Source organism: Alexandromys fortis, unplaced genomic scaffold (assembly GCF_014885135.2).
Source record: "Alexandromys fortis isolate MF-2015 unplaced genomic scaffold, M_Fortis_MF-2015_v1.1 scaffold_147, whole genome shotgun sequence".
Taxonomy (NCBI): Eukaryota; Metazoa; Chordata; class Mammalia; order Rodentia; family Cricetidae; genus Alexandromys; species Alexandromys fortis.
This window is the reverse complement of record NW_026068029.1, coordinates 995,557-1,007,989: the sequence shown is the minus strand read 5'-3', so window position 1 is coordinate 1,007,989 and position 12,433 is coordinate 995,557. Positions and strand designations below refer to the sequence as shown.

General features: G+C 39.1%; 1 protein-coding gene across 2 annotated transcripts in view; it reads left to right on the top strand.

The window, feature by feature from the left end:
- The window catches only part of Map3k15 (mitogen-activated protein kinase kinase kinase 15), a 124,857-nt gene that overhangs the window by 40,341 nt on the left and 72,083 nt on the right, over window positions 1-12,433 (top strand). For both annotated transcript variants that reach the window (XR_007595734.1, XM_050164357.1), the window contains exon 6: window positions 258-364. Coding sequence is in view for 1 of the 2 variants with exons in the window: in XM_050164357.1 (XP_050020314.1) it covers window positions 258-364 (107 nt within the window). In the remaining variant the exon portion in view is untranslated. The remainder of the gene's footprint in view (window positions 1-257; window positions 365-12,433) is intronic.

Genomic DNA, 12,433 nt, shown 5'->3' with positions numbered 1-12,433 from the left:
AGAGAATCTGACTGCTTTTGCCTCCCGAGTGCTGGGAGTTTTGTGCTCTCTGATAGCAGGAATTCCTCTTCTGTCTCATTTATATTCTTTTTCTTGATAATTTTTCTGTGTACTTGCTAAGGCTACAATTTCACTAAATACTGTCTGCTAGGAAAGGTTTCTCTTTAAATTTGTAGGCTGTCTTATGTTTATAACTATTCAGAAAAATCTATGAAGAACTGTTTCCTCTTTCTCACACTGAGACATTTTTCCAACAGGACTATGATGCAATGGTCAAGCTGGTAGAAACACTGAAGATGCTGCCTACATGTGATTTGGCTGATCAGCACAACATTAAATTCCACTATGCATTTGCACTGAATAGGTAAGAATGATTATGTGTAGGGTTTGTGAACATGTGACCTGCTAAATTCATCTGTTGTCTTTTAACATTCATTAGATATGATCCAAGTCATATGCTAACTGCTGAAGGTATGAAAACGCACAAGGTACTTTGCCTTTGGAACACATATTTTCTTAAATCAGACATGTAGCAAGTCCGGTTTTATCCCATGCTTTTTCAGACCCGGGCCAGCTGGCCTTGGTGAGTTCCCGATAGAACATCCCATTGTCTCAGTGTGTGGGTGCACCCCTCGCGGTCCTGAGTTCCTTGCTCGTGCTCTCTCTCCTTCTGCTCCTGATTTGGACCTTGAGATTTCAGTCCCACAGGTCAGGGAACCCTGATTGCTCTTTGGGCTGATGAGGAAGGGGACTTGATCGGGGGAGGAGGACTTGATCGGAGTGAGGGGGAGGGAAATGGGAGGCAGTGGCGGGGAGGAGGCAGAAATCTTTAATAAATAAATAAATTAAAAAAAAAGATGCGCAAACTGAAAAAAAAGACATGTAGAAAATCCTAATAAGGCCAGGTGTGGTGGTATATACCTTTATCCCCTGCACTCCGGAGGCAGAGGCAGGCAGGCAGATCTCTGGAGTTCAGGGCTGTCTGGTCTATATAACTCTTGTGTCAAAAAAATTCTAATAGCTTGGGGAGAGAGATAGTTTAATGAAGGGGTTGTCCAAAGTTATATAGATAAAAGTATAGCAGAAGGAGAGAGTTTTTCTGTTTAAGGGTATAAATGCTTCTTTGTATTTTCTGGTCTAAGTTTGAAAGCATTCTATCATGGATGGGAGATGGTAGGATGTGGAGGATAGTGAAAGGCCATTAAATTTGGCTGGAGTGTGAGCATAGAATTCTTTTTGCACAAGGTGCATCTAAGTAATAAATATCAGGTGAAACCAGAACACAAGATGCAAGTGAAGGAAAATACAGGATATAAAGTTAAGCATAGAGGATGGGATTATACACATGAAAAAGGTATTGCTGGGTGGTGGGGTGCATGCCTTTAATCCCAACACTCTAGTCATAGGCGCACTTTAATTCCAGGCCAGAGGCAGATGAATCTCTCTGAGTTCAAGGCCAGCCTAGTCTACAGAGCTCATTCCTTGTCAGCCAGGGATACACAAAGAAACCGTGTCTCAAGTAATAAATAAATAAATAAGAATAGAAAGAAAGAAAAGAAAAAAGATATTGGTGATGGTATCTTTTAGGCTATGGAGGACTAGCTGAAGTAGTAAGGTTGATGTTGCACAATAGATAATGATGGGGTCTTAGGATTTCTATTGCTGCAGTGAAACACCATAACCAAAAAGCAAATTGGGGAGGAAAGGGCTTATTTGGCTTATACTTCCACATCACTGTTCGTCATCGAAGGAAGTCAGGGCAAGAACTCAAACAGGGCAGAGCTGATACAGAAGCCATAGAGGAGTACTACCTTTCTTGGCTTACTCCGCACGTCTTGCTCAGCCTACTTTCTTAAAGAACTGAGAACCACCATCCCAAGGATGGCACCACCCACAATGGGCTGGCCCTCCCCCATAAATCACTCATTAAGAGAATCCCTTACAGGCTTGCCAACAGCCTGATCTTCTAGAGGCATTTTCTCAATTGAGGATCCTTCCTCTCTGATGACTAGCTTTTGACAAGTTGACTAAAAACTAGCCAGTATAAATGGTGTTGATTTTATTTCCTGTGAGTGTGTGTGCATACGTGTGTATGCACGTGCATGTTTGTGTTGTGTTTGTACGTGTGTGCATGCATGAATGTATATGTGTAACTTAGAAAGTGTTGTCTAGAGACTGCAAGCCTCCAAAGCTTAAATAGTAGGTAAATTAGCTAAAATGATGTAGCAAAGAGCCTGCAAATCCAATGATTTAAGTAAAACTGAAATTTTCCTCTTGCTTAGCACGATAGAATTGAGGGAACCAGGCTGTTAGCACAGCAGCACTGCTCTAGAAATGGCTTTTAGACTTAGCATCCAACCATTTTATAGGTTTTTGTTGTCCCATAGACAAGCAGTTTTCAACCTGTGTTGCAACCCTTTGTGGGGGTTGAATGACTTTCGTAGGGGTTATGTATCAAATACCCCACACATCAGATATTTACATTATGAGTCATAATGGTGGTAAAAATTATTGCTATGAAATAGCAACAAAATAACGTTGGGGGTCAGCACAACACGAGGAACTATATTTAAGGGGTCACAGCATTAGAAAGGCTGAGAACCACTGCTCTAGCATGTTGGCATCATCTCCATAGTTGAAGCTAGTTTACTGCCTCTCTTACATTATAACAGATAGGCCATGGTTACAGACAAGAAGAAAGGGAGAGCCAAATTATTTCCTTTCTCTCCCTTATTCTTTCAGGATTTTGTACACTGTATTTTGATCGTTCATCCCCCTGCCCCAACTACCCCAAGATAAATCCCTCTTACCTCCCCACCCAAATTGTATCCCAACTTTTAAATTTTAAACCCATCAATTCCAATTTGTGATACCTATATATTCTTGGTTGTGCAGTCGACCTACTAGGAGCTACACTTTTAAAGAAAACTGACCCTTCCTTTCTCTACACTAACAATTGCTAATAGCTCCTTGAGTAGGGAGTGAGACTTGGTGCCCACCCCACCTCTCCATGCTGAGATGTTGTCTGGCTTGAACTGGCACAGGTCTTGTGTGTGCTGTCACAGCCATTGTGAGCGCATGTGGAATTGCATTATGTGTCTAGAAAACACTGTTTCCTCGTAGTCATCTATGACTTCTGGCTCTTACACTCTTTCTGTCCCCTCTTCTGCAGTGATGCTGGGGCCTCTGGAGGAAAATGGTTGAGTACGTATGTTCCATTTAGGGCTGAGTATCCCACAGTCTCTCATTCTTTGTACCTTGACCAGTTGTAAATGTTGGCTAATCACCATCCACTACACATAGAAATTTCTCTGATGATGGTTGAGAGATACATTAATCTAGGAATTACTAGGAATCTGTTTAATACTATGTTCATTTAGTATAATAATAGTAGATTATATTATAGGGCCGCAGGTTTTTGGCCTGATAATAAAGTATGGGTTTCATCTTCTGGACTGAGACTTAAATCCATTCAAAAGGTGGTTGTTACTGGCATGATGCTCATGACACTATTGCACCACTGGGGATGTCTTGCTAGATCAGATGTGTTTGTACATATACACATACATGCATATATATGTGCATATATGTGTATATATACATGTGTGCATATATACATATATGTATACATTTGTGTGTGCATGTATGCATACTCATAAAGGAGTTGAAAGAGAGTCACTCTATGAAGAGGCAACAGTGCCTCTACCAGACACCATAGGCTAACAAATAAAAATCCCCATGCTAGGAATGGGTTGCCTCTTTTGAAGTTGTTGGCCAGTAAGGTTCCATAGACCCCCAACATTACAAGTGATTGTCAGTGCTATTGGTTACCCTACACATCTTGTTGGCAAGACCCTTTTCTGATAATACCACATACTTGATTCATAGAGCATGAAGAAGTCAAGCTGCTACACATCTGGAAGCTCCATCCTTGTAGGATAGCTTTCCTAGTGTGAAAAAAGTGCCACGTATGCTACCAGAGAAGAAAAGTAAGTGAGGGATTTTCTTTAATGTGGTGTCTTAGGGTTACTATTGCTGTGCTGAAACACCATCACCAAATGCAACTTTGGGAGGAAAGGGTTCATTTGGCTTACTGTTTATCAGGAACTGGAGCCAGGAGCTGATGCAGAGGCCATGGAGGAGTGCTGCTTACTGGCTTGTTTCTCATGACTTGCTCAGCCTAGTTTCTTATAGGACCCAGGACCACCAGCCCAGGGATGACATCACCTATTATGGGCTGAGCCCTCCCCCATCAATCACTAATTTTGAAAATGCCCTATGGGTCTGCTTACAGCCTGACTTTCTGGAGTCATTTTCTTAGTTGAGGTTCTGTCTTCTCAGATGATCCTAGCTTGTGTGAAGTTGACATAAAATTAGTCAGCATGAGTGAGTTGCTACTTCTTATATTCCATTGACTCTTATATTCCGTTGACTTATAGTCAGTTGACTCCATATTGCTACAAGTAAAGTTGGAAAATATAGTGTACTGGCTGGTTTTGTATGTCAATTTGACACAAGCTAGAATCATCTGAGAGGGTGCTTCCAATGAGATCCAGGTATAAGACATTGTCTTAATTAGTGATTGATGGAGGAGGGCCCAGCCCATGGTGAGTGGTACCGTCCCTGGGCTGTTGGTCTTGGGTTCTATAAGAAAACTGACTGAGCAAGCAGGCAGCACTCCTCCATGACCTTTGCATCAGCCCCTGCAACAGGATCCTGCCCTGTTTGAATTCCTGTCCTGATTTTCTTCAGTGATGAACAGCAATGAGTAAATGTAAGTCAAATAAACCCTTTCATCCCCAGCTTGCTTTTCGTTCATGGTGTTTCATTGCAGCAATAGAAACCCTAAGACATGTAGTTTCTAGCTAAGTGGCCATCAAACATGACTACTGTGAATTTGTAGGGTAAGTAGAGTTTCAAATTCAACCTCTGAAAACCAGATATTTAAATGTCTTATTTCTACTTCTCCTCCTCTTCTATTGATAACATATAGGAAAAATAAGTATTTTAAAAATCATTCTGAGATACATTCTTTTCTGTCCCAGTAAGTAAGCTGTTACTTACATAATTACGTCAGATCAATACAGAAGAGGATTCTGGAAATGTATGCAACTTTGTTTGATAGCTAGGGACTTCAAGCATGGCCTTATAAGTCTTCCAATGAATGACATAAAGTAAGGAATACATAAAGTAAGTGGTGTTCCAAATGAGCTGAGAATTACTGCATCTAGTTTCCCAGTTTCAGAGGCTGTACTTTTTCAGCAACTGTATTAAGCTTCAAATTGCTGATAACACCACTAGCAGCATCTTTAAGACAGCAACAAAATAGGAGCCCATGTTTTCCCAGACTCTTGTAACCTATGTAAAGTCACATCTCTTACATCAAAATTGTGACAGCAGTAAAAATGTGTCGATTTTAAATAAGTAATTTGATGAATTTGAGAAATGAATATACACATTTAAACAATACTTCTGCCAAAATAAAAACAAAATCACCCTAGAAGTTTCTTGTTCAGCTTTGTCTGCAACCTCTGCCTCTCCATAGGCAACCAATGTTGCAACTGCTATCTCCATATATTAGTCGTCTTTGTCCTTAAACTTATATCACACAACATACTCTCTTCTGTGTTTAAGTTCATGACTTCAAAAGCATGTTGATGGTATTCATATATGCTGATGTGTGTTTCACTAGATAGTTTTTTTTTTGTCGCTGTAGAATATTCTATTGAATAGATATACCATGATTTATTCATTTCACTAATGATGGACATTTAGGATGCTCCATGTATGGAATCTTAAAACACATGCCTTTATAAGCATTTCTTGTGCATGTTTTTACATAGAAATATACATACATTTATGTTGAACATATATTATCATGTGTAGTAGATACCAGCAAATAATGATGAAATTTTGATTCATCAAGGGAAGGAGACATCATGATCTCTGTGAAAATGTGTGTTCTCTTTCATGTTCTACACCCCAAACCCCAGTGGCTCTTAAGCTCAACATCCCAAAGTAGGGGAAGCATTTTAGAAATGAAGGTCAGCCTTCGTTAAACCTGGGAAAACAATGTCTAGCAATCCTGTTCCCCCAGTGTATGAGCTCCAATTTTAGTAACACTTGCTTCCCTTCCATGTGATTGATGTTGAGTTAAAAGAATTGTGTCATCACTTGTGCAAATTTTGAGAAAATTCCTAGTGCACTATAAAAAGCATAAAAATTAGCTTGTTAAATAAGAACTGGGAGTTGCTTGTTGCTATTTTTTAGCTAGACAGAATAGAGTGTACACATTTTCAAATAGTGAATGAAATAATGATTACTGTTCTCTCAAAGGAATGAAGGAATAAAACAGGCTTTGAAGTGGAAAATTGACATCTAAAAATGGATATGACCCTATGAGATTATTCAGAGATAAATAAATTTCTAATCTGGAGGGAGAATAGTTGGTATTGCACACAAAACCAACATCCCTTATGCTTCCTGGTCTCAATGTCTCCTGTCAGACTCTGTTGAGCCCAGGCAAGAAGAGTCCTTGGTACTGAGAACCTTATTTTCACATAATAAGCTAAGAGTTTCCAATTGATTCATCTGTATAGTCTTTAAGTTCATGTTTCTATTTTAACTAGTCCAGTTGAAGTAGGATATGGCTTTGTATACAATTTTAAGAAAGTTGTAGTGCTACCTTATATGTATAGGGGAAAATAGTGATGGGGAAAAGGGAGTATTCCTGCATTTCAGCTGACCTTTAACTTTTATGAAGTGAACCAAAACATGACCATAAATTAGTTACTAAAGGTTGGCAGGCATGAATGATGTTTGACCCTCAGATGGCAAGGACTCCCTGTCAGTGGGAAAGCTGGCTTGAACCAGCTAGCATTTCCTGGTATCTTCCACTTGACTGCATTCAGAAGCCCATTCAAAGCTATGTGAAGTTTCCACTGAGCAGTTAAACTGCTGGCCTCTCATGGTGTAGAATCCTTTATGAGCAATTTTGTATTTGCTATTGCTCTTATAGACAAGACTTTACTATGTACTAGTGTGTACTAGTTCAGGCATACTATTCTAACCAAGGATCTAGCTAGCAGGCTGAAAGATGACTATGCTAGACAGTGTTTTTATTTTTGTTTCCTATCACCATTATATTACCCGAGAGAAACAATTTAAAGGAGGAAATATTTCATTTGGCTCTCAGCTTCAGAAGTTTTAGACTATAGTACTCAGCTCCATCATAGTACTCAGATCTGTGGTGAGGCAGGATATGGTGGGGGTCACATAAAAGAGCAGAGAAGTTCACTTCGTGGCTGACAGAAAGAAAAGGGAAAGAGGGAGACAAGATATATCTTTTCAGAGCATGTCTCCAGTGACTCACTTCCTAATAATGATGTCATATTATTGATCCATCAACATACTGACTAGATGAGAGCCCTTAGATCTAGTCATTTCCAAAAGGGCCATCAGCTGGCAACTAAGCACCTAATATATGCCCCCTTGTGGTTATTTCGTATCCAAACTGTAACATTTTACCTCTGCCCTCCTAAAATCTTATGTCTGTCTTATAATACAAAATGCATTCAATCTACTTCCAAGAGTCAATATAATATTAACAGTTCTGGCTGTGTTAAAAAGTCCAAGCCCAAAGTCTCTTTGAAGACTAAAAGAAAACTATTAGTTGTGAACCTCTGTAAAATGTAGAAGTCATGGCTGTATACATTCCACATTCAAAGGCATTTGAAAAAAATTCTAGCCCCCAAAAGAGAAATGGGGCCAAAAAAGAGGAATGGGACAAAAGAAAGACTAGAACCCAGTAGGACAAACCTGAAATCCTGTAGATGCGTGTCTAGCATCCATGACATGTGGTGCCATTATGTGAGCTCTAGGCGGGTTAGGATTGTCCTGTTGCTGTGGCCTTGCTGTTTGCAACCTATATGACATTTTGGGTTGGCAAAATGTTCCCCCTGCAGCCTTCTTTAGCTGTTCAAGTTTCTGATCTCCCTAGTATTTTTATCTGCACAGCTTTACACATTGCCCTGTAGGTGTTGCCTGCAGGGATCTTGATCCTGCTACAAATTGCCTACCCTCCCAGGCTTTCTTTTGAAATCTGGGGAAAGCCTCATGATCCCATAACTCTTGTTTTCTGTATCCTTGTAAAAACAGCATCTCATGAGCAACATTAAGGTCTGTTGCCAGCTAAAGCAGTATCTGTGCCCCCCTTGGACTATGGCTTCAGTGGCCTATAAATGCTTGGATGAGTGAACATGGAGAAACACTTTCCAAGTGGCCTTATGCCAGCAGAGTGCCATACAACTCTTTTTTCAAAGCACAATCTTTCAAATTAGTTCATCTTTATACCCCTGAGCCTGAATGACTGGGTCTTGGTCATTCCTGAAGATGATCAAGGTATATTTACTATTGTCCTGATGCAAAATAGTTGGCTTCTTTTAATGGCCCAGAGCTCTTCAGCAGTCATATTTTCCTTGATCCCAACATTAGCTGCTGCTTTTCTGCTCAACTTGTAAAATATCCCAATCTTTCTGCTTACAATTCTCATTGTAAACTTGGCTAAAAGCAGGTAATGAAATAGATGCCACAATCTGAATGACCACTTCCCTTGAACTTTCCTCTGCCAAATTTAGTAGTTTACCATCTTTATTTTTTTAATTAATTTTATTTTTTGTATATGGGTGTGTTTTCTTCATGTATGTCTATACCACTTGTATGTCTTATACCTGTGGAGGCCAGAAGAGGTATGGATCCCCTGAGTTTGGAGTTATAGAGTTTGTGAGCATCCATGTGGGTGCTAGTGATTGAACCCAAGTCTCTTGGAAGAGCAACAGATACTCTTAACCACTGAGCCATCTCTCCAGCCCAATCTGTCACCTTTAAGTTCATCTTACTATAATATCTCAAGACACTGTAGACGGGTTCTTTTTCATGATGTTATACTATGGATATCATCTAGTCTAATTCCCAGTAGAGTTTATGATCTGAAATATCATAAGCACAATCTTTACTGTCTACATTTTATTAGCTTCTGGTCTTGTGAACTCTCGCCAGAATCACCCATCAAACTTGGTTACAACCTTTTAGCTTATATCTCCAAATGTTTTCAAACTCTTAACGAAACCAATTCCAATGGCTTCTGAACCACATTATCAGGTAAACCCATAGTTAGAGTCCCACACACCTGCATATATAAAGTTTTAAAAGCTGAATTTAAAAGATATCTCTTATTTGGAATGTTTGGGACTAGAGTATTTTTTTGTTTTTCAGGTTTCCCCCAAGATTTTAGAATATTTACATACTTTACCAGTTAAATACCTTCATCAAAAAATATTTAATTGGGGCTGGAAAGATAACCCAGCAGTTAAGATCTCTGACTGATCTATTCTTTCAGAGAACCTGGATTTGATTCCTAACACCTACACGGCTTAGAACAGTCTATAACTCCAGTCCCAGAGGATCTGTTGCCCTTATCTTCCATCCTTGAACACTGCATGCACATGGTACACAGACATATTCAAGCAAAACATCCATTTACATAATAATAAATTTAATTTTTTTAGAAATCTGAATTTCCAAATATGATATCCTTAAATTTTTGGATTTTTAGGTTAGGGATATGCAACCTGAATTACTTGGAATAGTCATGGCATGAAGCAGGTGTTTATCTATAATATCACTGTGTACTTTGATCTTTCATACTTTACCAGGCTTCAGTGATAACTTCTGACCACTCCCAAGTATCAAAACAATTGACAAAATGCAGAGATTGTCATCAAATGGATATATTTATCAAAGGAGAATCCCAACCAGCAGTGTTATATCATATTTAATGATAAATTTAAAACAATGTTGTTGCCATTTTTCTGTCAGACAACGAAAGTACAGATCTAAAATAATTAAAATCAGTAAAGGAGTTTTGAAGGTAGTTGTCTTCACTACTTAATACCAATCTTTCTAATAAGATTTAGAATATGTTTTTGTGTTTATTTTTATCTTGTATATTTTTTGGGGAAATGCCTTCTCAATTTCTCTAGTGATTTAAGGTATTTTTTTTACTTTATAACAGAGTCAGATATAGGAGAATTTGTGTTAACACATCTTCCTTTTTGAGTGTTTTTTTAAAATTTTAGGTTAGCATAGCATTTTTATTGTTGTTTTTAAACAGCATTTGAAAATTAGAACACAGAGTAATGAGTTTAATTACAGTATTTCTGGATTTTTTGGATTCTAATATGACATCATATTTTGCTTATCTCCCCATTATCTTTCCTTGTTCTGACCCCTGTTGTTCTTTCTTCCCCTGATACTTCCTTCTGTTTTCATGTTACAACTACATATATATTTAAATCTTAGATTCTGCATATGAAAGAAAATGTGATATTTACCTTTGGTTTAACAAAGCTTTCATCTTTGAACCTCGATATCCAGAAAATTTCAGTGATATGGCATTACTAGTCAGTCACTTCATTGGTGCTTAAAGGCTCATGGCAGTAAGTATTGGCAGCTGCCAGATTCAGATGTCATTTAAGAGCCAAGACATTATTTGTAATACATTTTGACATATAAAATAAAGCATCAGTCATTAACCATTTGCTTTAGTCCTGTTCTATTGCTGTGAAGAGACACTATGACTAAGGTAGCTATTAAAAGATAAGGCACGCCGGGCGATGGTGGCGCACGCCTTTAATCCCAGCACTCGGGAGGCAGAGGCAGGCGGATCTCTGTGAGTTCGAGACCAGCCTGGTCTACAGAGCTAGTGCCAGGACAGGCTCCAAAGCCACAGAGAAACCCTGTCTCGAAAAACCAAAAAAAAAAAAAAAAAAAAAAAGGATTTAATTGGGAGGTTGCTTTCAGTTTCAGAGGTTTACTCCATTATCATGGTGGGAAGCATGGTGGCATGCAGGCCAACACTGGAATAGTAGCTGAGAGCTACATCCTGAACCAGAGGCAGACAAAGAGAGACAGAGACTGACTGGCTGGGTTTGGCGTGGGCTTTTGAAACCTCAAAGGCTACCCCAGTAATGCCCTTCCTTCAACAAAGCCATACCTACTTTATAACAAGGCCATACCTCCTAATCTTTGTAATCCTTCTCAAATAGTGCAAATTCCTGGTGACTAAGAATTCAAATATATGGGGGGAGCTTTCTTATTCAAACCACCACACCATTTCTTGAGGAGATCTAATCTGTTAGCAAGTCCTCCACTTGGCATTAAATGGACAGCATGCAGACATTATCAATTATTTGTATATTTAATTTCCATATTAAAGCTGGAAGAGCAAATTGTAAATCTGCATTTATACTTGGGGAAATCACATTCTCATTTTAACCCAAGGATTCCAGGAAAGTTTAAAAAGAAAAAGCCTTGTTTATAGAAACTATTGAGATTTCCCCGTAGATTCAGTCTCTCTTATGTCTCAGGAGTGTGTATTAAGAGACTTCAGATGCATTCATTTCTTTTGATACTGCCCTTGAAATAGGGCATAAAAGAAAAGGGGAAGTGGGTTTTCAGATTTGTCAGGGCACATTTCTGAAGGGGGACACAAGAATCAGCAGATCAATACTATGCCTTTCCCCTCTAAGTTCAAGGATAGTAGTTCACATTTTAGGCTAAATACTGTCAGCATCATAGTGTCAGGTAGTCCTTTACAGAAGACTCCCATGCTTGGATGTGTGTGAAAAAATATTTCTAGTGTATCACAGCTCTCACTAAAGCAATATGGAGAAGAGACTATTATGCCTGTGTTATGGGAGCTGTCAAAAAGTATCTGTGTGGTAGGGCATGTTTTTGTTTGGGAGTTATGTGACTATTTTTCACCTCCACTTTGTTGATATATACCCAGGAACCTGTAAGTAAGTCATGTGACTTCTCAGGAATTAGAACCTTGCAAAGATTAAAAATAAAAAGAGAGAGCCAGGCTTTGGTGGCAAATGCCTTTAATCCCAGCACTGGGGAGGCAGAGGCAGACAGATCGCTGTGAGTTCGAGGCAAGCCTGGGTTACAAGAGCTAGTTCCAGGACAGGCTCCAAAGCTACAGAGAAACCCTGTCTCAAAAATAAATAAATAATTATAAAAAACGGGGTAGTAAGATGGCTTAGCAGGTAAAGGTACTTACTGCCAAACCTGACCACTGGCATTCAATCCCAAGGACCCACATGCTAGGAAAAGGAAATTAATTCCCACAAATTGACCATCACATGGATGTGTACCAACCTTTTGGTTGTACTCAGAGCACAGTTGCAAGGTCACTTGGCACTATCCCAAGTATTTCAGTAATGGATGTTTACAAGATGAAAGGTAGGGTCTGACTATAATGATCAGTTTAGTTCAGCCTGAATGAAGGACACATTTATGATAGAAGTAGGTAGCTGTGAGGAAGGCTGGTACTAGAGATTGAGGACTACATACTTATGAGGGATTTAGGTTT